Genomic DNA, 27,735 nt, shown 5'->3' with positions numbered 1-27,735 from the left:
CTAAAGCCGGGGGGTGTGGTTAATCGTTAACTCGGTGCGCATCAGATGTCCATCCAGATCATATAAAAACCGTGAACTGAGAGGAGAGAAACAAGAGAGGTGCACTGCCGAGGTGACAGTCAGATCATCAGGAGACAAATCAGACAGTAAGTTATTTCTTACTCTGTTTCTCTGTTGCGTCTTGATTTTTAACTTCACCACAAACAGACACACACACTTCGAAACTTATTGGCACTTTGCGTACTTTCATATAACCTTTGTAATACTCTCTATTCCTGTGAAACAGAGCCTTAGCAGATTTTGCCTTTGATGTGATCGTTCCTTGCTGTTTCTCCTCTCTCCTCAGATGGCCAACACGCTCAGATCGTGGATGATGCTCGCAGCGCTCGTCGTCTGCATCCTGGTGTGTCTGAGCAGTTTTGCGGACGCCTACCCTCCCAAACCAGAGAGCCCCGGGAGCGACGCCTCACCGGAGGACTGGGCCAAATATCACGCAGCCGTCAGGCACTATGTCAACCTCATCACCAGACAGAGGTGAGTCTCTAAAAGAAAGTTAAAGGAGTAGCGAAAACCCGGGTGTGCATCAGGTTGTTTTCTTAAATAAGCTAATATGTCAGATGGAAAAGGTGAGAAAGAAGAGAAGAAGGCTAATAGATGCTGGATAAACTTGTAGGGATGTGGTACCTCTTCATGCTCTGGTTGGATCAGATACAAAGTCTGTCTCCTTTGATGTGAGGGATTAAAGTCTTGGGCTCAAGGACAGGTTTGCAAGGTTTGCCAAATGGGGCATGGAAGCCCTCCCGTTGTGACATGACTCAGTCACGTAAGGTTTGTTCAATACTTTAAATCAAGGCTTTTCAGATGCTGGTGAAGAGTCCAGCTATTTTTCTTTTTCTGCAATCCAGACAGACTGTGATGCTTCTGTTGATACTCCAGATCTTTTAATACACATTCTGGAACACCACAGATTTTTATTCATTTTCCTTGTTTCCTGACAGGTGAAAGTCAAAGCTGAGTCATAAATATTCAAAATTAGATTTTTACATGTCTGGGTGCTTAGGTTTAGTAGATGGATGCTGAGTATAGTCAATAATGTCATTAAAGGTAATTAAAAGAGCTGAATCTACTATTGAACTCAAAGGGCTTAACAATGCAGCCTCTCCTACCTCAAATAAAAGCAGGTTTGCTCTTCAGCGGCCAGGCATTGATTTTCAGTAAAGAGACTTCAGTACTATAGTCAGAGCTGACTGGTATGTTTGCCTTGTTGTACAGTGGGCAGTGAACCTGAAAATCCTCCTTTGCACTCAGACAGCTGCAGAACTGATATGCAGACTGCAGAGACCAAAGAAAGAACAAGCTCTCAGAGACTCAACATGCAGCATTCAGCTGACCTGCCTGGTTCTTATGTTGAAAGTCATAGTGAGGCTCATGGTATCATACCAGAGCACTTGATGAAATGCTAATGCTTAAGAGCAGAGAGAGTTATCACGTGAGTAATAACCTCTAATATTTAGTCGTACTTGTTAAATATGCTGGTGTGGACTTCCTTCAGGTATGGGAAGAGATCAGCCCCTGAGGAGCCGGTGGCCTGGCTGCTGTATGGAGGAAATTCAAACCAAGACACTGAGCCACGGTGAGTAACATGCCATGATGCCTAGAAGAATTTTTTTTAATGTGAAAAAATTGAAATAGGTGTATCAAATTTACTAGGCAGGCTAATAACCAATATTGAATAAGAGCCCCATTACCAGAAAGCAACAGTTAATTAATACTCAGACTAAACCGACTATATTATTGAACTATGAGAAATCTTTTAGCGCTTTTGCAAACCACTTATTAAGATGCAAAAAAAGTTCAAGTAATGTAACCATTTTTTAAAACTATCTCTCTTTTCTTAACAGCTCTGACTACGTTGACCAGTGGTAAACACACAATCCCACACTACCAAAACATCCTCAAGAAGCAACCTGCTTGGGATCCAGTGATGCCATATGTTTAATTATATGATAAGCATGTATGTCTATTTGCTTCACTATGTTTGTTTGCCCTTCTAAGTACATGTAATAATTCTTCTCCCAAATGTGTAAATAATTTGTATCGAAATCAAATTTACAATAAACACCTCTGTGAATTTAAAGTATTACACCGACCAACGTGTGCTTTTGTAATCCTGCATTGTTATTATTATCATTATTATTATTAGTTGTAATAGTGGTGGTAGTAATAGGAGGATGGGAGTAAGAGTATTTGTAGCAGCTGCACTGTAACTGCAATGACTTTGATTGCCGCTAGGTGTCACTATATAACTAGAAAACGCACATTTCCAAGTTCTGCTCTCCTATTGCTGCTCGTGCATGGGTTCACATCGACGGCAGTGGACAGGCTTTAACTTCACACAGGGGCACGAGCCCAAAACACGCGTTTGCCATCACAAAGCCTTCTTGGACGTCCTTTGGAGGGGAAACAAGACCGGTGCTTAATATCCGGCAGCCTACTGGCTTTTAATCAATGGATCCATTTCTATTAGCACGCGAGCCCTTTTATGTGCTGTCTCGTTAAAGATAGCAGTTTGTGTGGGTAGCTGCTGGTTTTGTGAAAGTGACTGCACAGAGGGGGGAAAAAGGCTGCCGAGCTCCAGCAACTGTCAGTCTGATATCTCACACCTTCTTCGTCTTCTTCCTGCATCTCATATCGAGAGGGCGTCCGGATAAAGGTGACCGGGCAGGTGAGCACCTCATCCTGTGGTTTATTATTATTTTTCACGCGGTGTTTAGTTTTTAGCGGCAGTGGGTAGTATTAATACCGTTAATCGAAGCAAAGCCTTTCCCAGCGGCATAGTCTACCTTCCCCACTCGCCAGGTGTCTACTGTTACAGGCTACGTTCAGTCTTCATTACCCCGTTCTTGTCATTAAAGCTACCCTACCCTCTACAAAGAAGTCCAGCTATTTCACTCCTTGTCTTTATGAGCGCTTCCGAGGAGGAGAGACCGTGCTGCCATTAGGAATTCCTGTTAAAATCCAGGTAATGTCGTGGAGTCGTTTCTCGAGGTTACGCCCATTCGCTTGAGGAGGCGGGGGGGGGCTAATGCAATTTTTATTGAGCTAGCCTAATTGGCCTCAGGCTACACGCTATTTGCTTCTGTGTAAAGTCAGAACAGGCAAACAGTATTGCTCTGTATGGCAACCCTAGGCAGAATTATTGTCTTTTTTTGTACAATGAAATGATTTGTTGGGAACATTGGTAACATACTGGATTCGATGCTATTGCGCATGCCCGTATAGTGGGGATAAGTGCAGGTGTTTGAGCGCGTGAGGACTACCCAACTAACAATACGCCTGATTTGTAAATAAAGAGCAATAAGAGAGAAGATAGACAATAAAAGGTTCATTTGGGCATAGAGCCGCAAAGTAATCTATAATGTGAAATATTTTCGTTATATTAGTCTAAAAAGTACTGCTAGTGTCTTCAATTTAAAAACATTAAAGTGACCTTTGTTTCTGATTTAGCCTGCACATTATTATTATTATTATTATTATTATTATTATTATTATTATTCCTTTAAGTAGAGGCAATGACCATTGCTATTTATTTTACCTCTAAATTAAAATGTAGCAAAATATATAACTACCCCATTGTGTTTAATGATTTTGCCTAAAAGTGTGCCTTCTTTAAAATGTATCTCAGATTGTTCTTCAACAATTTGTAGCTAACAGAGTTTGTCTGATTTATAGATTAGAGGCGTTTTGGTTTGTTTTGATGACAATAAGATTGGATATCCAAAAATTTGACCAAGGTTTTTATTTATTAATCAGCGTTTTACGACATTAATGTTTAAAGATGCACTCACTGAAACAAGCATGCATTTGACCGATGTTTATCTTTTGTCCTATGTCCTTTGCCGTATCATCCCTCATACCTGTATGTCAGCTTGCCTCATGTTTCCTGAGATTTCTGGTGTTTGGGGTCCCTGCTCTGCAAATATTTGGACTTTCTGTATTCACTTTGAGCTGACAGCTTTAAATTTGTTTCCTGAGTCCTGCATTTGGATCCATAATCTACTAAAGAGCTTTTTTACTGGGATTAAAGAAACTTCTGCCTTCTTATCAGTTTTATTTTGGAAGTGTGAGGTTTACCATAAATTTCCCAGCTTTGGGGATTGACTAGAAGACTGGCAGTTGTGGCTCCACTTCGACAGAAAGATTTCCAAAGGAGTTCTTTAATCATTTAGCAGCTTTGCTTTAAACTTTTATTTATTTTTTTGTTGTTTATATAAAGTGAGAATGTCTCCCGCAAGAAAAATGTGAATAAATGTAGCTCTAGGCATTGATTTAGATCAGGAGAAAAATGTCAGCATGCCATAGCCTCGATTTAGTGCATAAACAAACTCTAATCCTTTTGTATTACTCAAACTTTCAGGAGGATTCAAAGAGCTACGTGTGAGTCACAACCAAATACAATAAAAAGTTATTTTATGATACATACAGAATACTCTTAGTCAAACCACCTTCAATGATTCTCAACTGTGACTCTGTTCAGCTTACTGCTTTCACAGCCCCAGTGGTGAATTACTGCATCAACTAGGAATTCTAATCAATTGTAGCAGGCTAAAAGAAAGGCCCCATCCACGCTTGATTCCACAGGGAGATTAATGAGTCGTGGTTCACATAGCCTCAGCATCTTTTCCCAACCTCTATTCATAAGAAATGACCTGCTCATTACTCTCTACCTGCCACCTCAGCCCCTCCGGCACCAGGCGGCAACTTGCAAAGCTTTAAAAGGGAGCCAAAGTGAAAGTGCCAAAACCTACAGTCACTAGAATCACCACTTGAGGGTGGCTGTAAGAGTGAATCCCTATGGACCCCTCGTGTAAATGCCTAATTTAACAACAGAAATAAACATGTTCACATCTCGGTAAAAAAAAGGTGGACTAGTCGTCTGCTAGGCTACCTGTACTAGACCTCTCTTTTGGAGGACAGAATGGTAGTGCAATGTTCAATTTGAAAGGGTTTTTCTATCAGAACATAATAAAAAGTCATCTGTTCTTTTGCAGGTCCAAATACAACCTCGTGAACAACACATGACATAAAACACATCATTACTTATTTAGCAAAACTGAATACATCCTTCCTGCTTCCATAGGAATTAATGGCATAAATACCAGTCAGGTGCTGCCTTTGATTAAGTAATAATCAGTAAGTTTGATCATCTTTATAAAAGCAAAGGTGTTTGCAGTTTGGCTGGTCTAGAGCATTCAGGTGTGTTTTACCATAAATGCAAGGAAGAAAGATATCAGGCAGTATGTTAGAAAAGCAATGGTTGTCTTCTTGATAAAGAATTTGAAATTTATAATTCTACACATGGAGCAAATTCAGAATAATTGCCAATCTTCCTAGGCATAGCCATCCCAACAAATTCACCTGAAGGTCAGATACTGCAATGCTCAGAGAAACTGCAAGGACCAACCAACTAAGCACTGGAGGTCAGATAGATGTCCAGATCATGTCTATATTGGGTACGGCGGTCCAAACTAAGTCTACAATTTCGACGTCCAGCCATGACCCAACTTAGACGTCAATATGACGTTCAACATTTGAACTTTGTTCTGCATTCCTTCACACATAACTGTTACTGAACAAAAAACATGGCCTCCACCCGCTGGAAACGTGGCTACATAGTCTATAGAAGCAAAAATAACTTAACCCGCACATGGAGATCGTACGAACGACAACACTAGACGTCCCCTTCAGTGGACCAAAATTAGACGTGCAAAAATGACATATAAAAGATGTCACTACAACGTCACATTGGGGAAGAGTGGGCCAAAATTCCTCCATAATGATGTGAGAGACTGATAAAGTCATGCGGAGAATGATTACTTCACATTATTTTGCTAAAAGTGGTTCTACAAGCTCTTGAATCATGGGGTGTACTTAGTTTTATCACACTCTGCTTCTGCATTTAGATTTCTCTTAGGAAAGAGTGTACTTCCTTTTTCACATGACTGTACCCGTTGGCTGTGTTTACTAAAGCTGTTTTCACACTACTGTTGATGAAGCAACTAGTCATTTTTAATGAAAGCTGCTGAAATGAAGAGACAAACCGAAACATTACAAAGCTGGCGTCAGATGTTGTTAGCGTACTCCAGAGCTGTACTAAAAGTATCTGTATTGCGCTGTAATTTTAATATTTTTACGCATGCCATACTGTATTGTGTTATACTTGATAAATGCTGATATTAGTCAGGCTAATGTAAGTTATTTTGTGTAAAACATTTGGGTTCAATGAAACGCCCACAATTATATTCCATCACGACAAAAAGAAAAAGTGATCCTTTAATGAAATCCAGCCAGGGTGCTGATTGTTAAAGCTCCCCCTGGGTAGCTCACAGCACTTTGCCTAAGCCCTTTACCCTTTCACTGATACATACATGACATTTAAGTCTAATTACAATCTCTGTCACCAGAGAGAAAAGGAAGACTCGTAACACTTAAACCACAGGTTTTCAAATGATATGCAGTGATTGCACTCAATTGTAGTCATGTTGCTTTAAAATAGAAAATTGGTTGTTTTTTGGGGGGTTTTGTGCAAAGCAGCATAAAGCCAAATACAAAGCAAAAGACAGAGGAGATAATGAACTTAATTGAACTATTTGAGAATCACAAACTGTCTCGTGGCAGAAATGGCCATGGGGTCTGAAAGCTGTTAGCTGATTGTTAATCATTTACCATCTACAATCAGATTTTTAAAGCCCCGTTAAGATAAAGTTTCATTATCAACCTCAATCTCTTCAACGGAAAACTACATCTGGTGTTCTTTTCCATGTTGTTTCTTCATGCAGCCAAACTGTTGTGCACTGGGTGTATTAGTATGCATGTGGGGAGCAGAGAACACTTTTATTTTGAATCACTCAACAATGATTTAAACTGGTTTTCAGTTTAACTTTTCCTTCAAAAGACCTCCACACACTATCATGATATGTATCAGTATTTGTAAGTTGAAAGTTAATATGATCACCAGAAGGTGATGTTAAGGACACTTCTTCCATTTCTTTCAGGAAAGAATGAACATACCAATGTTCTCCTAGAAGATTTCATGAGACCTGCTAAGCTATAATATGTTTTTTCTGTAAGAATAATCAAAATGAATCTATGTCGGTGAGAGAACTTAAAAGTTTTAAAGTATGCTTGTTTGAAGTTGTATTGCAGTGCTTTTAGCAGCAGATGTTACAATTTCATCACATCTTAAGGAGTCAGCACATAAAGCCACTACCGTGTGATAGCATATCAGTAGTGGAAAGTGAAGATAGAGCACTGGCCAGAATTTAATTAAACATATATCAGGTCATATTTGTTGCTTTGCAAGTAATTCATTTATACTTGCTACTTTATACAAATAATTTAAATAATGCATATAGCTTAATTGTTGTTTATAAGCTTGAATGTATCTTGTTGAAATCAGATTACATACTAATAATTATTTTCATACCTATATCTCGTATTCTTACAGCTCCCTGCTTTAGTTTACTTTATTTATTATTTTTATCTTGGCTGCATGTCGTAGGAAACAACATTTTGATCCTGTGTATGTTCTGTGCAGAATTGACAATAAAGTTGACTTTGAGTTTTCCATTTTTCTATGCGTACTTATTGGTCTGGTTTGTAATGATCATAAAATGAGCGTTGGCGTGTGCTCATCATTAGGTTTATTTATAGCATAATAATGTCATAAGCTAGGGTCATGGCCGGTTGTGTCATTAATGTTATATTGATTACTTTTACATGTACAAACTGATAAAGAAAGAACATCATGAAATGCAAAATGATGGGAAAGCTTGAAATATCACTTTGCTACACACTTGTAGCACTTGTATCCTGTCAAAAGGTGCTGATCATCATCTTATTAGTCATTAGACTCCCACGTTAGGAAGGTGTGGTTGGGTAATATGGTCAGTGCTGTGACACAGTGATTCCTCAGCTCAAACACTTGTATTTGGTGGTGAATGCGATTAATTTGTTCTGGATAGGATTGAAACTCTCATTATTGTGAAGCATAGTCAAACAATGATTACAAAACTGCTTTCTTCAGTACGTCAAACATTGAAATAATGTGTGAGTTTTGATGGATCATGAGTCAGAAGAGCTACTACGTCACTGACATTTTGGTTTTTATTAAACAGACTGCTGCTCCTGGTATTCCAATGCTAGCATTACACAGTAGTGGAAATATATGGAAGGCTAAAGTTATTTCAAGATTGCAAAATATCAGATATTTTTATTAGCTCCAAAATATGTGATGTCATTGTGCCTTTAAAGTGTGATTTGTACATTATAAAGCACATATAATACACTGACTCTATGTGGAAAACACAGAAACATACACATATTAGTGAAATTGCACTTATGTTTTTTTAAAGACAAGCAGGGCTTTTCATCGTCTGTTTTTTAGATGAATGGCCCATTAACGTTCCGAGAATGTGCTTGTTTTTATTTACACTAAAAGATAGGGAACATTGTTGGAGTTTATTATTACTGTTACTATTATTAGCCCACTTTAAATCAAGTTTGACTTCATATGAAGCAATAACCTTGAGTTTAATATTCCTCTGGAGAGTTATTTTGGGGTAAACTGTGCCTCCTATATAAATAAATGAGAAAAGACCCATAACTTTTGTTTTGTCCAGCGAAATCCAGCTAAATATATTTAAGTTGTGTGGTGACTTTGTCCAAAAAGCAGGCTTAAATATCCTATTTTTTCCTCATCTGGTTCATCCCAACAGTTTACTTAACTAATCTCATGCTAATTCACATTAGATATACAATAAAAATAACAGTACAGCCACCTAAAGTTTTTTACAGTCTACTTTTTAGTTGTTTTTTGAACAGATCAATAGTAAAATCTAAACTAAAAAGCCCCAAAGATAACCAAAAGCTCCTTCTCTTTTATGACACATGGTACTACATATCCTTGAATTGAGATGTCTATTCGAAAGATATAATGCTGCTAAGGTATGACATTCAATTGTCCCGATTGACTACATATTTTACAAAGTTTAAAGAAATATCTCCAGACTTTTACAAATGTATTTGTTTTTTCTTTCAGTATAAATGTCATTCTTCCTGTTAGAAGGTCAAGTATAATTTGTGTTTTGTGAAACATGGCTGATAATATTTTATCCCCAGCACAATGTTATTAGCTTTTTGCATTTAAAAGACAATTTTCAATGATGTCCAGTTTTTAATTACCGTTGTCTTTCTGTATACAAAGCAAGCAGAGGTAGCACTGGGTCTAATTAACACTTTTTTTTTTTTTTTACATTGCTCCCCTCCTAGAATGTTTCAATTAGAGATGTAACAACTGTCGTTTTCTTGGCTGATTCCAGCTTCTGATGTTTGTTTATTTATTTATTTATTTATTTATTTTGTACACATGACCTGCCAATAGCAATTTCTGCCAATTTCATTTTTCTTTGTAAGAGCTATAACTGACCGGATAGGCAACCCCCCCCCCCCCCCCAAAAGAAAAGAAAAGAAATTAAAGAAATGATTAAACTTAACAATCTTCTTAAACTGCTGTAGGTTACAGGAACTTCTCTTGCTTAAACAAGTGGAAAAAAGCGCTCTGCTAATGAAAAAAGATACCAATAACTAAATAAATATAAGCTGCTGTACGCCCACCTTTACCTGACATATTTTACCCTATCAAACAAAAGCAGGTCCAACTGATTTATATAACAAAACAGCTGTCGGGTACATACATTATTTTTCAGTATGCTTATAACTTCATTAGATAACATGTCACCAATACTTTTCTCTTTTTCACTCATAATTATTTTGATCCTTTGCTCATACCGAGGCTCTTGGCTAGCTTTAGCCACTTCTTTGTTCATGTCTTTAAAATGACCATGTTCAGTTGTGCAAAAGCTTGTCTCATTAGGTTTCTGTATTTCAGGTCCCCCCACAGTTTACTTTGGTCAAGTTTGTGTCACGGTGAGGCTCTATCATGCTAGTGACATTTTAGCGTGTGGGTGCGAGTATGCATGCCGTGATTTCCGTGTGCTGCATGCGCACGTGTTGTGTAGACATGAAACAGACTTTTAATTGTAATTATAGGAAGCCGACTGGCTGCCCGCCTGTCTGGGAAAACTGACCGATCCAGTCCCTGGCCGGTTGATCGGTGCATTTCTCATTCGAATCCATTAACCTGCATCTTTACAACAGCAACAAGAAACATAGATATCTTCTGTCACTAAACAACTGACTGTTGTGAAGCCCAGCTGCATGCATGTGTGAGTGCGACAACATGATTGACTCAAACAGTATGTTTCTTTGTTTGGCTGGCTCTTTGTAGTAATGGCTGTTATGTAATTGTCCCATAGATTTATTTGTGGTTTGTTTTGGTGTCATGTGTCCTTTACAAGCTTAATTTTGGCTGGTGAGATCTGTCAAAATGTATTTCCAGGCTGTTGTGTGAATACTTTTGAAATATAAAGCTAATCTGAAATCATTTCCACAGACAAAGAGCAAAGCTGAGTTGAAGTGTAGCTCAAACACTGTAATAGACCCAATTTTAGCTCCAACTTATTATTATTTTACGCATTTTCCCTTGTTGCCATGGCAAAGCACCGGGGAACAGAAAAAGAGCTGCTCACGGTTGTCTTGGATACGACAGTTTTCCCTTGTAAAGTAATGAGAGGAGCTGAACCTGTGGGAGCACAGGGTTATTTTTAGGCGTGACGCCAGCCTGCATGTGTGGATTAAGACTTGTTTGGTTGCTGGTGCTTGTGTGCGAGCATGTGTATCTGTATGTGCGAGCATGTGTGCAGGCTTTAATGCAGCCTCACTGTGAGAACACCTCAAGGCGTTTTACACTTGGCGTACAAACACCTGAGCCGCTGCTTGTGTCATTGCTCCAGGCCAAAGTGTCCTGGAGCGTGCAATTTCAGGAAAATTGGACACAGGCTTTCTTTGCAGTTGTATGCCATATATCTGCAAGCACTACCTTAAAGGAAATGGAGTTAATAATAAATTTATCACAGTGCATTGGGTTCACACAAGTGTAGGCTTACAGTCTGCGCAACAAAGAATTCCCTGAAGGCAGAATTAAGAATTCCCTTCAACTCTAGGGATATTTTTAACTGACCTTTGCCCTTTTTATTCTGTGTTGCAGCAATCTCCAGAATAATGTTGTTCCACTGGAAATGTTGAGTAAGCTATATTAAAATGAATATAATTTTTTGTGTACGTCGACCACAAGAACCAAACCTGCTGCTGGCCTCTTGTTTTGGTGAACTGACAGTTGATGTAGAGATGATAGCAGGCCGGCAAATGTGATGTCATGACAGCTGCTCTCTTCCTGCAATACAGTGAGCAAGATGGAGATCTGCATGAGCGTGTGTGTGTGAGCTGACTAATGCGGACCCAGCGGGAAAAACCACTCAGAGAGCAGAGATAGTTTAGATGCTGCGATACAGTATTACAGTGGAGACACACTGACCCACAAGCTGCATGCAGGGTCTCTTGTAGCTTGTAGTAGAAAGGCAGTTAGCGAGAAATGCTAATTTTGAACAACTTCACCCTTAATGTTATTTTTGAGAAATACCTATTTTATCCTTGATTGTAGAGCTTGATTACTGGTTACATGTAACAGGCTATTCTCTCTGAAAATGGCACCAATTACCAAGAAAATGCCTTGGCTGGTTATGACCGCACCATCATTGACTCTCGACTAATTTACCCTATTAATATTACAAAAGGCAGAATAGCAGAGTAAAAAGCTCAAAGGGTTCGGTTCTCTTCCCGGCATCCTGTCCTTCCAACCCTCCTGGTGTGTTGGTATCTTGCATGGCCAAGGTCTGCTGCAGTCGGCTTTGACTTCTTAGCTGCTGTGTGGTCTTTGCATACTTTTAACAAGTGCCGTCATTTCTCAGTGCAAACATGGGATGCCTCGGATAAGCTTGGGGGGCTTGGTATGTGGTATTAAGGACCTGATCCACTCGGATCAGAGTTTTGCAAAAGCCATGAGTTCTTTAGCATCTAAGAATGTGTTTTACTGTTACACTTTTAGAAACACGGCCTGTAGGTGTTCCCATCAGAAGTGCAAAGTATAAAAAAAATTACAAAAATTAAAAAACAAGTGAGAAAAAAAAGGGAAATTTAACCATCTAAATAAAAGATTCAGGGGAAAAAATGATCAATTACAAATCCCAGTAAACGAAACAGGATACACAGGCTGGTTAATTAATATCTCAGCCCCAAATGTCACATTTTAGTCGATAACAGAGAGGGACTCTCAACCATATTTCAATTTAATAATTAATTGGTGGACACAGGCTTTTCAGTTAAATGCCATTAGAAAGGACAGTGTAAAGCTTCTGGTAGTGATGTTAACTTTCGGTTGTGTGAATATTGGGACCCCAGTAGCTGAAAATATTGAGATTTCTAACCTGTGTTTGACATTGTAAAGGGGGTGTATTTAAACCTAACTGACAGCAGAACTCAGCAGAAAACTAAGTAAAAATAAAAAATTCAAAACTTCTAATGAGGTGGAAATGAATGAATTATTCAGAAGAGAAATAAGCTAGAACAGTGGAACCCCGACTTACGAAATTAATTCGTTCCCGAGAGTCAAAGATTTCGTAAGTCGAAGCACCCATCGCGCCTTTTGAGTGAACGATAGACTATAGGCTAATTGCTAACTGCAACAACAATACGTCGTTCAAGTGGAACAGCGAAGTGCAAATACGAAAGCCAAGGGGTTGTCACATGATTCGGAAGGCATTGTGGGCATTGTGTGCATTCTGGGCTCAGCCAATCAGAGCCAGCGGATTTTGTTACACAGGCATTTTGTTGTAACTCGGGCAGAAATATTGCCGTTAAGTGCCTTCGTAACTTGAGTTTTTCGTTAAATGGGGTATTCGTAAGTCGGGGTTCCATTGTTTAACCTTTAATTTAAGGTTAAACAATGTTTACAGTTATAGTGAAGGGAATTTGTGGATTTGAGTTATATCAGTTATTATTGGGACAATTATCGGGCAGGCATTATACTTGTTTAGTGCTGACTTAATATATTTTTTATATTTTTTCACTTTTCAAAATGATTCTTTTCAATTGTGTTCCTCAGGGTTTAAGAGGTATGAGTGAGGGGATCCACCTTCCTCTTGATTCTTTAGTATCACTACTTGCAGGTCTAAGTAGGGCAGATCTTAAAGTTTGTAACTTTTTTTGTGATGGCAAGACAAAAGAGGGTCTGATAAAGAGGTAACACAAGGTAACACAGATTAAGCATAACATTCTGACCACAAACAGTTAATAACACTGATTAACTTTTCATCATGGAACCTTTTAGCGGGTCGGTATGTTAGAAAGTGAAAATTTTGTCCTCGAAGTTGATGTGTTAGAAACAGGAAAACAGTGACGAATTTAACGAGTTTGAAAAGCGCCAAATTGTGATGGCTAGGCGTCTGGGTCAGACCATCTCCAAAACTGCAGCTCTTGTGGGGTGTTTCTGGTCTGCAGTGGTCCAAGGAAGGTACATAGCATACTCACTATGCCTTCTAATGATACTGCCTAGGGGAAGCATGTATAGTGTAAACAGAATTGGTCCTAGCACCGAACCCTGTGTAACTCCATAATTAACCTTAGTGTGTGAAGAGGACTCTCCATTTACATGTACAAATTGGAGTCTATTAGACAGATATGATACAAACCACTGCAGCACAGTACCTGTAATACCTACAGCATGTTCTAATCGCTCTAATAGGATATTATAGTCAACAGTATCAAACGCTGCACTAAGGTTTTTAGAGGGAGATTCAGCTGTGTGCTAAATCTGCAGCTATGAAATCATCCAATCACAGAATAGATATGATACATTGGAGCTTCTTCCTTAATACTGTCATCAACAATATTCATATGAATCACAAATCCAGAGAACAGTCCTTTTAGTGAGCAAAAGAATAGATTTGTTTCTCACCGAGTCAATAAAAATAGCTTAATACTTTAAATACAAAATGTAATAACTTTGTGATGAGATTGATTTGTAGGTTTAAATTTGTGATACTACTTGAAGAAGGGTTATATAGCGATATAAAAACTATAAAAGGGAGGAATAATGTCAGATTTGAAATAGATTATCAAGCTACGTCTTTCAGTGGTTAATTTGAAAGTATTTCAGAGTAAGGCTTTTTATTGTCTTCTTTTCATATTAAACCACAAAATTGTGGTTTAATATGAAAAAACACAAAACTTAACATAAATGCTAAGTAATTGAGCAGACTGCTAAATGAATTGGTATATTCAGATAAAATTGATGTCATACGAAAAAATTATTTTTTGTACTCTGTGACGATTATTGAAGATCCTTTTTTTCATCCAGCCCTTGTGTACTGCTCCTCAGATCAAATACTGCCCTCCAGTTATATTCAATCCACAAAGAGGAATGAGACAAGACCTTTGTCCGTGCAGTCAAGCAATCTAATGAGAATATTTTCCATCTGTGGTTCATTATTATGTAAATTACTTTCAAATATACAGTTTTGGACACTTCTGGTATCATTACACGTTAGAATTAAGTTAAAATACACCCAGGAACAATTACTAACCGCAAAAAAATAAAAACTGCAAAAGCTTTTCTCTAAAGGCCAGTTACATTCAGTTGGGTTTTATTATTCCAGATGTGATATGATATGGCATGTCTGGGGACAAAGAGAAGTAGATTCATTACATAAGGCAAGTATATATGGCCAAAGACCACAGACAGAATCAAAACACGCGGCCCAGTGGAACCAGTCGAACTAATAAAAGCATAATGATATTCAGCAGTTTGGTATCATTAGTATATCCAAACAAATCACTCTGACACTTATTCAGATGGAAGAGGTAGGTGTGGTGGTAACACAGTAATCCCAAGCTCCCTATATTTTGGTAGATCATAGTTTTTATTGCAGCGTATGCCTTCGAAGTAGGCCAAAAAGCACAGTGGGGTCACATTAATAGTTAATAAGCTGAATTTTCAATCTGTGCCCTGGGATATGTTGATAAAATGCTGAGGCACAAAACTGCAGACGATATCTGAGCAAATATGATTTGGGAATATTTTGATCTCAGTGCAGAGAATGAAATGAGTAAGATTAGATACCGCTGGGCTTAAAGACATCTTTATGTTTGTGCTCACTGACAACTGATGGGCTACAAGAAACTGCTCTGAGTATCTTTGTTATTGGAAATTTCAACCTAAGGGGAAGTTAAAAAATATCATTTGCTCAGTAGTGGTAAAAGATAAAAGTTTTTAGCTCATCCAGCTGAAGGACAAATGAGCGAGGCATCCAACATCCGTCTGTTCGTCCATCCATAGTTGACAGGAATCGCAACTCCTCTTTGAGTATGGGTCTGATTTTAGTAGACTGATCTGGTATTATTCTGGTATTTATTTATGCACACACACAAAAAGGTAGACGTAGCCACTGTGACATTACTACCTCAGCATCAGCATTATGGCCACACTGTCTTGGGTCTTTGGTACCAGAACTGATTAGATTTAGATGGCATTGCTCCAAGGACCTTATGGATGCATCTCACAGATTCAGATACTGATTACAAATAAAATAGAGACTGCAGACTTCTCAGACTGACTGTTAGTGCAGTCAGTGATGTACACAGATCCAAAAGGCACCAAACCCCAAACCCAGTTCAGAGGTCCAGTTTGGTCATTTGAGTTAGTTTGGGTGAAGCCTATCAGAGAGCTGAAAACTTCCTGGAAGCTGCTGCTTGAATTTCTTTTTATTTTTTTGTAACCCTGACAGAAAACATTCATAATGTAGCATTTTTTTGAAAATAAGCATCATCCCATCCACGTGACAATAAGGCTAACATGGGATTTTTATGTTGCCAGACACAGACATTTACCCTGCGGTGACATTGCTCGCTTTTGACCACTACAGCATTTATTCCACTAAGGATAGCTATTGTCATGACAACCAGGAATTAGCATCCTTGAATAGTGCTGCCTGTCTCCTATCAGCAACGCTCTCTTCTTCCTCACCATTGTTCCCTCTCTCTTTAACTCCCTTGCATACGTTTTAGTTTCCTCCTGCCTTTTCTCCTCCGCTTACATTTTCAGTTTCTCTATAGACACGATTCCCATTCATTGTTCTGCTGAGTTTATGTTCCCCCTCATTCGCCATGTCATTTATTTACTTTTCACTGTTTGTATTTTCACAAATTCTCCATGACTTGAGGAGCCAATTTTAGATCCCAGAACAATAGATCGTTAATCCTGCAGTCTTCTGCCTGCGACGCTTGTTACGTTTTCATGACGATAAATGGATCAATTAGAGTCAGCAGAGATCCTCACTAAGCTAGTGATAACTGGCCTTGCTGAACCCACTTACAAAGTCTTTCCAACTGTTGCTAATGGTATTCCCAACAGATACAATGGCTAAAATTGTTTAGATGTTACCAGGGCAACTAGCTGTTCTGTTTTTAGGTCTTAATAAAGTTAAATACCAATTACCCTGTGTGGGAGCTTGTTAGTGTGAATGTTTAGTCCATTGACTGCGCTTGTGCCAGAAAGGGATTTGTACACTAAGTCTTCTCCCGATCACTCAGTGTTGAGCTTCAACCTAACAACACAACTTTACCCTCCGTCGCTTATTTCATTCCTAATTCTAACCCAGCAGTGGGATAGATAAAGGTTTTCGTTTTTTAATGCATCTACCTTCTCGTTTTGCACTCTCTTTTTTTATTGCAGTTGACCTAACAAGTCTTGTGGAGGATACTCAGAAGAACCAGTTTCTAAAATGCCCGTGGCCACATCCAGCTCTGACTCGGGTAAGTGTCTCGGTCTCGCTGTGAAGATTGCGCATGCGTGCGTGCGTGTGTGAGTGAGTGAGTGAGATATTGAGAGGAAGAGATTGGTTAGTGATTATTCTTTCAGTCAGTACTTGTATCTCATCTCCAGAGTACTAATGTGACTTAATGAGCTGGCTAACCGAGCGGTAAAACGCCAGTTCTAGATCAGTCATGCTTTAAAGGATTTGCCAAATGCATGAGAGCTGAGTAGTATACATCGGTGTATACATAACTGTGCAAGTTTTCAGATGAACACACATTTGACACATAAAGTGACTTTTTTTTATTAAAGATTGTCACTGAAATAGCAGGACGTGGAAGAGATTAACCTCCAAGTGTCGTGTAAGGGTCTTACTTACTTTGGCAGTTAGCTTTTTTTCTGGTCAGCTTTTTTGAACTCTGTAGATCTGTAGTTAGTCGGTGGCTGCTACAATACAATACAGTCATTCATTGGACACTTTATTAGTTACTAGGAATGTCACGATATCAGAAACCAATACCTGTATAACCACATGATTCTCAATATCCAATTTAATAACACATAATGTTTAAGTACATGGGTTGACCATTTTAAAGTCCTTTATTAAAAGGTTGTATTAAAACGTGACAGGGTGGCAGATCATTTATTTAAAATGTTAACATTATACTTGGTTGACTGATGAAATCTTACGATGGTTGCAGATTAAGCAACTAATGTTACAATTATGTTATGTTTTTATTAGCATACAATGTTAGCCATTGCTAACATTTTAGCCTGAAGTAAAGTTGATTTACAATACGAGTGCCAGCTGCATGAAATGAAATGTTAATGCATATTTCAGTAGAACTTAAGGATAACACTTTAGCTATTGTTACTGTGACAGTTGCTGAGCTTTAGTTTTTTTGAACAGATCTGGATCTTTGCTTTGGTGAATTGAGAGTGTTTCCTCCTTTGGTAGGAAAAAGACCACAGAATGGATCGCGTATTGTCTTTTGCGCAGCAATCATCATGGCTTGTCAGAGCAGAGCTACCGCAGCTGCACTACCATGGACAAGGAAATATCATGGCGCTTTCAGAATTTTGAGATTTGAATTTTACCCTAATTATTGATTTTGGTGACATCATCCATTAGATACACCTGTCTTTTACTGGGTTAGACCCCCTTTTGCCTCCAGAACCGCCTTAAATCTTCATGGCATAGAGTCAACGCAGTGTTGAACACATTTCTCAGAGACTTTGGGTTATGATAGCATCACACAGCATCACTGCAGATTTGTCACCTACCATCAAACCACATCCCAAAAGTGCTTGATTTGAGCAGAGTAAAGTAATGCATGATCCCACTGGAAGTGGAAATGGTCAGCAACAATAGTCAGGTAGGGTGTGGCCTAAAACCAATGCTCAACTGGTACTAAGTGGCTCAGAATGTGCTGGAAAATGTCCTCCACACTATTACACCAGCTGGACCAGGCAGAATCACTGATACAAAGCAGGATGGATTCATGCTTTTATGTTGTTTACGTCAAATTTGAACCTTATCATCCAGATGTTGCCCTTGTGAATTGTAGCTTCCTTTTGTCTTATCTGAGAATAGTAGTACCTGGAGTGGTCTTCTGTAGCCCATCTGCTTTAAGGTTCAGAGATGCTCTTCTGCGTACCTTGGTTGTAACAAGTGGTTATTTGAGTTACTGTTGCTTTTCTATCCAGCTCTGAAGCTGTCTATAGTTATCAAGCTGAATCCAGAATAGTAATTTGTGACTGTTTGTGATTAACATAACAAAAGTAGGCATTGTATCCTGTGCAAATGCTTCCACAGAGAAGTGCTGGACTGCAAGGCAAATTTGGCATCACGTGTTTAAAATTGTTCCATTTATATGAAAGTAAATCTGTAATATTCTGACATCAGTCAAAGTATGTTTTCTTGTTTAAACGAGAAAATGTTTTTGCATTAAACAGTAAACTGCCACATAGCCATGTCTCCATGTATTTCCTTTTCACTCATCGCTGAAGACAGAAACTCGTGAAAAGGAGAAAAATACATGCATATAACTAAAAAAGGTATATTTATATTTGTAAATAAAACTGTATTTAAGACACTTCACCAGAGTGGTGGAGTAAAAGAAAATGTGTATTTTGTGATGTGAATCACAAATAGAAGAAAAACTTCTGAAGGAAAAAAGACAAAAAGAATGTGACAGAGTTAAAAAAAAAGAAAAAGAAACAGCTGGGCTACAAAAAGGAGGGGAAAAGTGTATAGAAGTTCACACAAGGGAAGCAGACTGTTATACACAGCCACCGCTCATGAGAAATGATCAATAATTTAAAAAAATGTTAAGAATAAAGTTAGTACTCAAAATTAGTTGCGGTGAGGTTTTTAATGGGTAAATTGTATTTGTAAATTTAAAAAAATTGCTGTGTTGTTTGGAGTAATGTGGGTATGCCTGCACATTTACACATGCACACACATGCACATACTGATATATGTGTGGGAAAAGGTGTTTTTTTGTGCGTACACATCATTTTTACATCCAGCCCCACATGTCTGGGAAAGTCACTCCAGTGTTTTTTAACGTGGGGCCAAATCTCAAATCCACAGCCTCAAAGTTATTTGTTATATATGATAGTAAATTCCAGCAGTCAGCTGCCAGAAAAGGAGAGGAAGAGAGAAAGAAAGAGAAGCATTTATACCAAGAATGTGTGTTGAGTCTTTTGTGTAATAGGCTGTCAGTCAGTCTTGATTTGTGCACTAGCCGAGGGCTGAGACTGGGATGAATGGCATTTTTAGTAACACGCAGTCGATTGTTTCTCTAAACCAATTTATGTCTTTTTTTACATTTAAAAAGCAGCATTTCCAGCAGGGATATATTTTGTTCAGACGTGGAGAAGGGTGAGAGAAGGGTCAGGTTTTATTTGAAACTTTGTTTTTTTTTTTTAAATTTATGTCAGCGAAGTAGCTCAGATATAAATTTCCTAATTAGATAATTTCATTTGTATTATATTTTAAAAAGTCAAGTCTGTGATTGTTCCTCTGATAATAGTAATGGCAAGCAGTAACAAAATACACAAGTGCGCTCCCTAAGCGCCACCTCTTTGACCACACCTCCTTCTTACAAGCCAACCCTCTGCTACTCTCTCCCCCCACTTGACCCCCATGGGGAAACCTAGACAAGCAAATTTCCTGGCTCCTCTTTACCCTCCTCTTAAGGAAAGCATCACACTTCCCTCCTCTCTTTCTCCTCTCGCGTCCCCCCACCTTCTTTCTTTCCACATGCACCCAGCCCTCCCTCGTCTCCGTTCATTCATGCTGAGGAGAAGACGCTCGGCCAGGCATAGCTTATACACATTCACGTCAAGAGCAGGTGGAGAGGGAGGGAGGGGAAGAGCGGCGAGGTGCCGTTAGCGAGGAGTCATTTTAGCGGAAAGAGGAGGGAATCAGGGAGCGATAAGGAGAGAGAGGGAGAGGAAGATCTCTCAGACTGCCTCTGATACAGTATTGGGTGTGTTACTGAGAGAGTGTGTGTGTCCTGTAGTGAGGTGTTCTTCACTATGGCTGGCAGCCTGTTTGGAAGGCTCTCCCTGGAGGAGGGGGACTCAGCCAACTCCCTAGAGGGCCTGGATATCAAGCTGGAGGGAGAAGGTAAGAACACAGGAACTTGCCTGCCGCGAAGCAATATAGGGATTGTTTACAGCAGTTCAGGTGTGTGTGCTGCTACTAGTTAGGCTGTAATCAGCAACCAATTCAGTGTTATAATGTTGGTGGTTGAGGACCAGTTGGTGTTTGAATTCATACTGTACCTGCTCCTGATGTGCTGCTTCATGTCTCCAGATTGTGATGACGATGAGCAGAGACAGAATGGGACCCAGGGCAGCATGCGATTTAGACGAATCCCAGGCAGCAGAATGCAAAGACATTTATTCACTAGAACACATCATTTCAACACAGAGTCCGTTTTTTTCTTTTCTCTTTTAATTTACAGAGATTGTGAAAGGAGGAGCTTTAAACTGAGAGAGACCAGTTTAGATGCCACAATAAAAAAAGAAAGAAAAAAAAACTCAGTGTAAAAGCTAATTTGTTGTACTGGATGATAGTGGCCAGACAATGTTTGCTAGCACAGCATTGAGTGACAAGTACCACACAACCCATTTATAATACATGGAATTCATTAATACTGGATAAAGTTGTATACCACATAATAATATGTTGCGAGTGTGTGTTCGTATCTATTCACGTGGGTCCCTGTGGTCCATGCATGGGCTGCCTGTCTTGGCTAAACAGTGGATATCAGGTGAGGGGGATAAGAACTGAAACAAGTATTTGATGCTGTCATGTTAAATTAGCAGCATCATTACATCATTGCCAAGTCTAATTTGTGTCACACAGTATACTGTCTTGCAAGATATCCTCGGCTTTTCAGTGTGTAGCTTGACACGACAGCGGTGACAGCCGTAATGAATCATATTTTCAGTCAATGCATTTGCATCCTGTCTATCAGTGCACAGTGAATGAGACACAGAGAAGGAGGATAAAGAGAGAGACCTCCAGTGCATTGTACATTCATGGTGAGTAAGTGGGTGTGGGGGGGGTCATTCATATGCAGCGGTGTTCTGATCAGAGACAGCACGCTTGGAAGTGTCACACTCACAACCTTCAGATAACTCTCCGGCTCTTTCACTTCCACCCTTTCTCCACACACACACACACTCCACACATCTGCAGAACAGTACACAAACTCTCACACTATTGGAGGAATATTCTGCGTGCCTACCGGTCTAATGAAGCAGTGTTCAAACACAGATGATGGATTATTGAGTACAGTGTGTTGGTAAGATTACACTGTCAAAGATAATCGCCGGGTTTCAACAGAAAGGGACAATTTAATACGGTTATGGCGGAGAGTATTCGATAATGTGGTGACACTGGCAATTATTTCATCCGTATCACACTCAGATGATCTCGGTTTGCTCTTTCATTAACTGTTGCCAAAGAAAACAGATGTACGGTTTGACTCAAACTGCTTGCCTGCGTACAGCGAGATACATTCATAAAGTTATTAGGGTTAGTTACAGTGAGAACGTAAGACAAAATCATCTCTTTTGAGTGGGGTGCCCTCGGCCCTGGGGCTCGGTCACTCTGGCACAGCTGGCTGCCGGCAGAGCTCACGGGCACGTCACTGCAACCCCCTCTGGCTTCTGCTCCGCGGCTGCTGAGTGACCCCTCATCTGGGACTCTCCTCAGCTCTTTCCGGGAGAGTGGCACGGTTGCCCCTCTGTTGGTCTCTTGTGCTCTGAGTGTCTCTGGATGTCTGGAGCCTGGATCTCCTCCATTTGCTGCTTCATGCCCTGGAGGACGGGGCTATGGCTCCCCACACCCTCTAGCAGATCATTACACGAAGGAACCTTTTGAATACAAGCGCGCTCACGCTCACAGGTGTACACACGGGTGCTCACAGACACAAACGACGCCCTTTTTGGCTGCTACCTCAAAGCACACTGTGCGCTGTCGATCTTACGTGCTGCACAATAATATTCAATATTTAGTATTTACTGTTATATTCACATAGGTCGTCACGATGATGTTGTTTATTATATTGCTCTTTTTTTTTTTTTTTTTTGCTTGTTTTCTCTTTTTTCTTTCTCAACAGGTGATCCAGGTGATTGATGTATGTATTTTCTGTCTGTTTGTTTCGTTTGCTTTTGTTTTTTGCCCTTTATCACCGTTCCTCTTCCCCGCTGTTTTTCTCTCCCTACCTCTCTTTCTTTCTCCCTTTTCTTTCCCCCAGTCATGTCTGTCCCGTGTGTAGCAAGTGAAAATAAAATAAAATATAGACAATAATTCTGATTGCAAAAGAACCAAACGGGACGGGGGGGGGACGTAACACAAAATCATCTTTTTGTTGACAGTTTCTGTGGTCATGGGGGGTGGAGGAGGGGCTGCTGTCCAATTGCAAAATGTCAACAAATATCACAAGTGTTGTCTCCACTGGTGACCTTCATACAGCTAATAAGGCGATCTGACCTGCATCCATAGCATGCCAGCTTGTAGCAAGCATCACCATGGTGATAGGGAGGCTGCTTAAAAGTCCCTCATCCTGCTGATTGGCTATCTGGGACCTAGAGAGAGAAGGTCATGATTACTTCCACTGGAAGGATTGCCTTTTATAGGACTTTTACCTACACTGTTATAGCTGTTAGATCACTTACAATTTTTTTAAAGTCAAGCAAGGATAATATACAGCCATTATCAAGCTGATAACAATGCATAACATAGCAATTGCCTTGAAAAAATGAACATCATTTAGTGAAATATCTCTGTAAAATAACCCCTGACATTTCTGCTTTTTTTCATTGGAGCTATTACAGTTAAGATTTTTTAGCAATGAGGTTAGGCAGGAGTCCCAGTGATGGTTGCAGACAACACTGTGATCTGTAGTGGAAGTAGAAAACAGGTAGAAGGGCGTATGGGAGAAAAGAGGAGTAGAAGTCAGTTGAAGCAAGACAGAATACATGTGTGTTAATGAGAATGAGGCTGATGGCAAGCTGAAGATGCAAGGAGTAGAGGTAATAAAGGTGGATGAGTTTAAATAGTTGAGGGCAACCATCCAAAGCAACAGACAGTGTGTAAGGTTTACGAATTGGTAGTGAGACCTGCTATGATGTATGGTTTGGAGACAGTGGCACTGAAAAAACAGGAAGCTGATGTAGAGATGGGATAGCTGATGTTAAAGGTTTTTGCCAAAAGTGACCAGAATGGGGAAGTTTACAAAAAACTACTTATTTGAGATTGATGAAACAATCCACTTATATTTTTATACAGTTATGTTTCTGTAGGGCACTCCTTTTTGTTGTTGTGCATCACTTAATCTCTACTCCATGACCAGGTTTTGTGGGTATGCACGCACTGGATCTGACTCACTGCTCTTTTAATCTGGGGAAAGTAGATATTAACCATACGCGTGCTGCGTTTGCATCCTGTCTTAAACCACTCTGTCATGCAAAAACCAGAGTCAGAATCACAAGTTGGAATTTCTGACACTTGTTAAAACACACAAAAACCCACACACAGGCACACGGTCCCTGCAGCATTATTTATATAAAACATTTAATGCTTCATGTAATTCCTTCATGTAATTCAGCTGCTTCACTTAATCTCATCCTGAGCAGAGGCCTTATCAGCAGGAAGTGACAACACCTGTGGGTGCTGATTATTTTCCCACTACCTTCATTTCACATTGTGATGTTTAAGTCCAAAACTTAGAACTGTGTATTATGTGTGCAGCCACATTAATGTAGTGGAGTTATTATTATGTTTTTAACGAGGAGATCTAATTATTTACAGGCAAGTCTCTACAAGTAGCACACAAACAAACGCACCCATGCTGATTGACCATGCAAGTAAATTACACAATTGTTGTGCACACACGTGCTCCAGACGACATTATTACACCTCCTCATTACGAACCCGTTTTCTTTTTCAGTGAGACTCCACGAGGAGGATGTTGACTTAATAATTCAGAGTTGAGTGCGCGTGCCCCAACTGTGTGCTCATTCTGTTTGCTTTAGTTGTAGTTTGTACGCTCTGTGTTGTTGTTCCTGAAGGAATCTCATCAGACTGATTGCACTCAGAGGGCTTCAAGCTGCAACACTGTGTCATGTTGGAAATATTCATGAATCCCATTGCACTGGGATAAATTCATAGAATGCTTCGGCCTTAACGATTCATCAGTTCTAGCACATACACACCGCATGGAATATATTCCAATCCAATATCATTCTCCACCAGTGTCTTAAACATTTATCTTTTGCTACCTGAGGGATTGATAGTTAATTATATTTAGCTGGAGAGCTGGGAACTGAATCAAATCTAAAAGCAACATAAAAGTATTTAATAATGTCTTTCAAGGCCAAATAGTATTTTCTTTTTTATAGAGGTGACTTCCAGCAACTTGCAGCGACTTCTAGCAGCTCTTCCAGGAGACAATGAGAATATCAATGAGCTTCTTCAGGAATCTGTCTGTGTTTCACGGGACAAAGCCGGTGTTGTTACTGGCTGTGCAAACTGAGAACCTAAACATTTACCTCATCCAGTGCAAGTGCCCTGATTTGTCACTGCCAGGCATTTGCCAATACGGACTTTAAGTGTCCTTTTAAAAGCTATACTGAATTTCAATCCACATTTGAAATTAAAAAAGCCCATATTTTGAAGTAGAATTAACCCTGTGAGGTCTTAGTCATTACCCTTAACTCTATTCTATTAAAAATATTGTTGCTTGTTTTCTTTTCTTGGCTGTCAGGGGTCTAAGAGGTGATCAGTCTTATAAAAAGACACAGGACTAGGGTTAGGGCGACCGTGGTTCAGGGGGTTGGGAAGCTCATCTTGTAACCTTATCCTTATGTATCTTGTAAGGTTGCTGGTTTGAACCCCAGCTTTGTCTGTCCTCGTCGTTGTGTCCTTGAGCAAGACACTTCACCCTACCGCCTACTGGTGTTGGCCTGAAGGGCTGATGGCGCGATATGGCAGCCCAGGGCAGCTGTGGCTACAACTGTGGTTTGCCTCACACCAGTGTGTGAATGTGGAAGCGTTTTGAGTCTCCAGAAAAGTGCTATATAGATGCAATCCATTATTATTATTATTAGTTGCTGATGATGCCTTAAATATCACATCTACTATTTGCTAGAAAAAAATAACCTACTTGCTTGCTCATTACCTGTTGCCAAAAGAGCTCCTTTAACTGACTTTTATTCATCTGGCTCTGCATTCTAAAACACATTGTGTATCTCAGGCGTATTAAGCAGACCAGACTGTTTTTACAGCTAGAAACAACTGGGAGTAAAGAGTCAGCTGCACACTGTACTCCTCTGTGAGTACTGTAATACCCCGTGAGGATTCCACATAGTGAAACAACAACACATCTGCATCTCCCACAAATTTTCCTTCCTTTTTTTTTTTCCACCCTCCCGCAGTCCCTCTGTGTACCCTCTCCCTGCTGCTCCATAGCAACAGAATAACCTTCACTGAGAGGTCCTTGCACCCTGCTGTGCTCCAAACGCAAACAATAACAGCCCAGATTGTTTGGCTGCGTCCGTGACATTGGGTTTAATTGTAACTCTCCTTGGAGGTGAGCAGGCGCTCGGATGAGGCTTTAACAGACAAAAGCACCTTTAATTTAGTTTCCTTTAATTACACGTCCCCTGCTGTAGCAGAGGCAGGCAAGCGGTATCTTGGCAATCTTTGTTGAGAGGCGGTTGCAGGGAGCCACCACAGCATGTTATAATTTTCAATTTTTTGGCTGCTAACTACTGTAGACTGGGTTTTCATCTAAACCTATATTAAAAAATCAGCCATCACTCCATTTTAACTTCCTTAAAATGTTCAGGTTTTCTCATAATATTCTGCTTCTTCAGGAGTTTATCCATAAATCCAGCAAATGTAAAATAGTGAAATGCTCCAAAGAGAAAATCTGCTCAAGCGTGAAGCTTTTTTTCCCTGGAAGAGTAGATTGAGTAGAGGGCATAATGTGCTTGTAGCTGGTTAAGTCTGTTGGCACACCTGAGTCCCCCTTTGTGCTTTTAAGCCCTCACCTGCTAAATGAAAGCTCCGTAATGGTATCAAGTTACAGTGTGTGGTAGAGGCAATTTGGATTCAGCGAAGCGAAAAATAACTTTTGCCTGAGTTCTCACCTGTAAAGGCCCCCAGAACGGACAAAAAAAAAAAAGGCACGTAGCATATTAATACACAAATGTCGACACGCAACTTCAATCTGAAATGAGTCGTGAGCAGAAGAGAGATGCATTCAGTAATACGCTGCAGCTCTATGGCAGGTTTTTGCAAGGCAGGACTGCTGTGACAGTGGTGGTGTACAAGATGAAACATTCCACCTGAATGCTAAACAGGAAGTTGTTTGAAAGAGAAGCTTGCAGTATAAAAAGAAGCCAATGAATACTTTATCTTAAGCTGAGTACAGACTAAACGACTGTCAGGCCTGTTGTGAATGTAATTTGGACTCGTTGACGGATTGAGTGTCTAATTTATGTGGGTTTTTTTGTTTCTTCCACAGAAGTAGCTAGAGCTTTTATTTACCTCACCTGCAGAAAGTATCAAGGCCTTTATTTGAAGGGGGCTTTTATTAAAGACTTTAATTTATAATTCCTTCTGTTTGAGCCTAATATGTACAACTTCTCATATTGATGTGCTCCCATTTCCCTGTTAATAGTACAGCACTACACTGTTAACACAAAACAAACTCCTACCAGGCCCTGTGGTCATTTAGCATTACAGTGAACATTTATTAACAAGGACTTTATTGTGATAGATCTGCTGGATCTCGTATTGCTTCAGTAGACCTGTTGGGTCGTGCACCAGAGGAAAGACCAATCAAGCTGTTACCCAGTGACTACAGTGACAACACTACTACACTACATTGTTATAGCACTATAATTTATTATGCGAACACTGTTAATGTCACTTGTAGGAAGGGGGGAAAGAAAAAAACTAGGGTCAAACATTTGTAACTAGAAGCAGATTTTGCAGTTCATTCAAGAAAAATTGCCGTACTTTGAACATGTGTTCTGTATATAAGAGGAGCACTGAGAGATTTTTGAAGACCTGTGAAGAAAATCACATAAAACACAAAGGAACACAAAATGAAAAGAGGAAAAAACAACATAAAAGCCACTGTGATTTAAAAAAATATGGATTTCACCACGTGGGTGGCTGATTCTTCTGGGTGGGTGAAATTTATCTCTGTGGACACGTCTCTGTGATATTTGCTTTGATGCACACCACGAAAAATAGGGGAAGCAGTGCTTATTACATTATAGTGCTTGTTATACATCATGAATTATGTGCATAAACTTGGACATAGAAGAAAGGCAACGATACCCAAAGAGGACAAGTTGGATTTTTAATA

General features: G+C 39.7%; 2 protein-coding genes across 3 annotated transcripts in view; both read left to right on the top strand.

Annotated features, from left to right (window-relative positions):
- Positions 1–2,140, top strand: LOC146663327 (peptide Y). Its single transcript, XM_085416018.1, has 4 exons — positions 1–146; positions 347–534; positions 1,553–1,633; positions 1,902–2,140. The coding sequence occupies exons 2-4, from the start codon at positions 347–349 to the stop codon at positions 1,924–1,926; spliced, it is 294 nt and encodes a 97-aa protein (XP_085272144.1). The 5' UTR covers positions 1–146; the 3' UTR covers positions 1,927–2,140.
- Positions 2,141–2,400: 260 nt separating this feature from the next.
- The window catches only part of mpp2b (MAGUK p55 scaffold protein 2b), a 46,674-nt gene continuing 21,339 nt past the window's right edge, over positions 2,401–27,735 (top strand). Inside the window, exons 1-2 of one of the 2 annotated variants that reach the window (XM_085416017.1) lie at positions 2,401–2,725; positions 16,748–16,827. In XM_085416017.1, coding sequence (XP_085272143.1) covers positions 16,797–16,827 — 31 coding nt within the window. In that variant the 5' untranslated portion in view covers positions 2,401–2,725; positions 16,748–16,796. Of the gene's footprint in view, positions 2,726–16,747; positions 16,828–20,091; positions 20,466–27,735 lie in introns of those variants that run through there. The other variant, XM_085416016.1, reaches the window with a different exon arrangement.

This window comes from Rhamphochromis longiceps, linkage group LG8, assembly GCF_057381845.1.
Source record: "Rhamphochromis longiceps isolate RC_006_pf linkage group LG8, R_longiceps_female_GT1.1, whole genome shotgun sequence".
NCBI classification, from domain to species: Eukaryota; Metazoa; Chordata; class Actinopteri; order Cichliformes; family Cichlidae; genus Rhamphochromis; species Rhamphochromis longiceps.
The sequence above is the reverse complement of the archived record's forward strand: the minus strand, read 5'-3'. Positions and strand labels throughout refer to the sequence as shown.

Bases quoted from the DNA above. Each gene is read 5' to 3' on its own strand.
- LOC146663327 (XM_085416018.1), top strand. From the start codon at position 347: ATGGCCAACACGCTCAGATCGTGGATGATGCTCGCAGCGCTCGTCGTC. The intron at 535-1,552 runs GTGAGTCTCTAA...GACTTCCTTCAG, and splicing joins AACCTCATCACCAGACAGAG to GTATGGGAAGAGATCAGCCC. The intron at 1,634-1,901 runs GTGAGTAACATG...TTTTCTTAACAG, and splicing joins AACCAAGACACTGAGCCACG to CTCTGACTACGTTGACCAGT.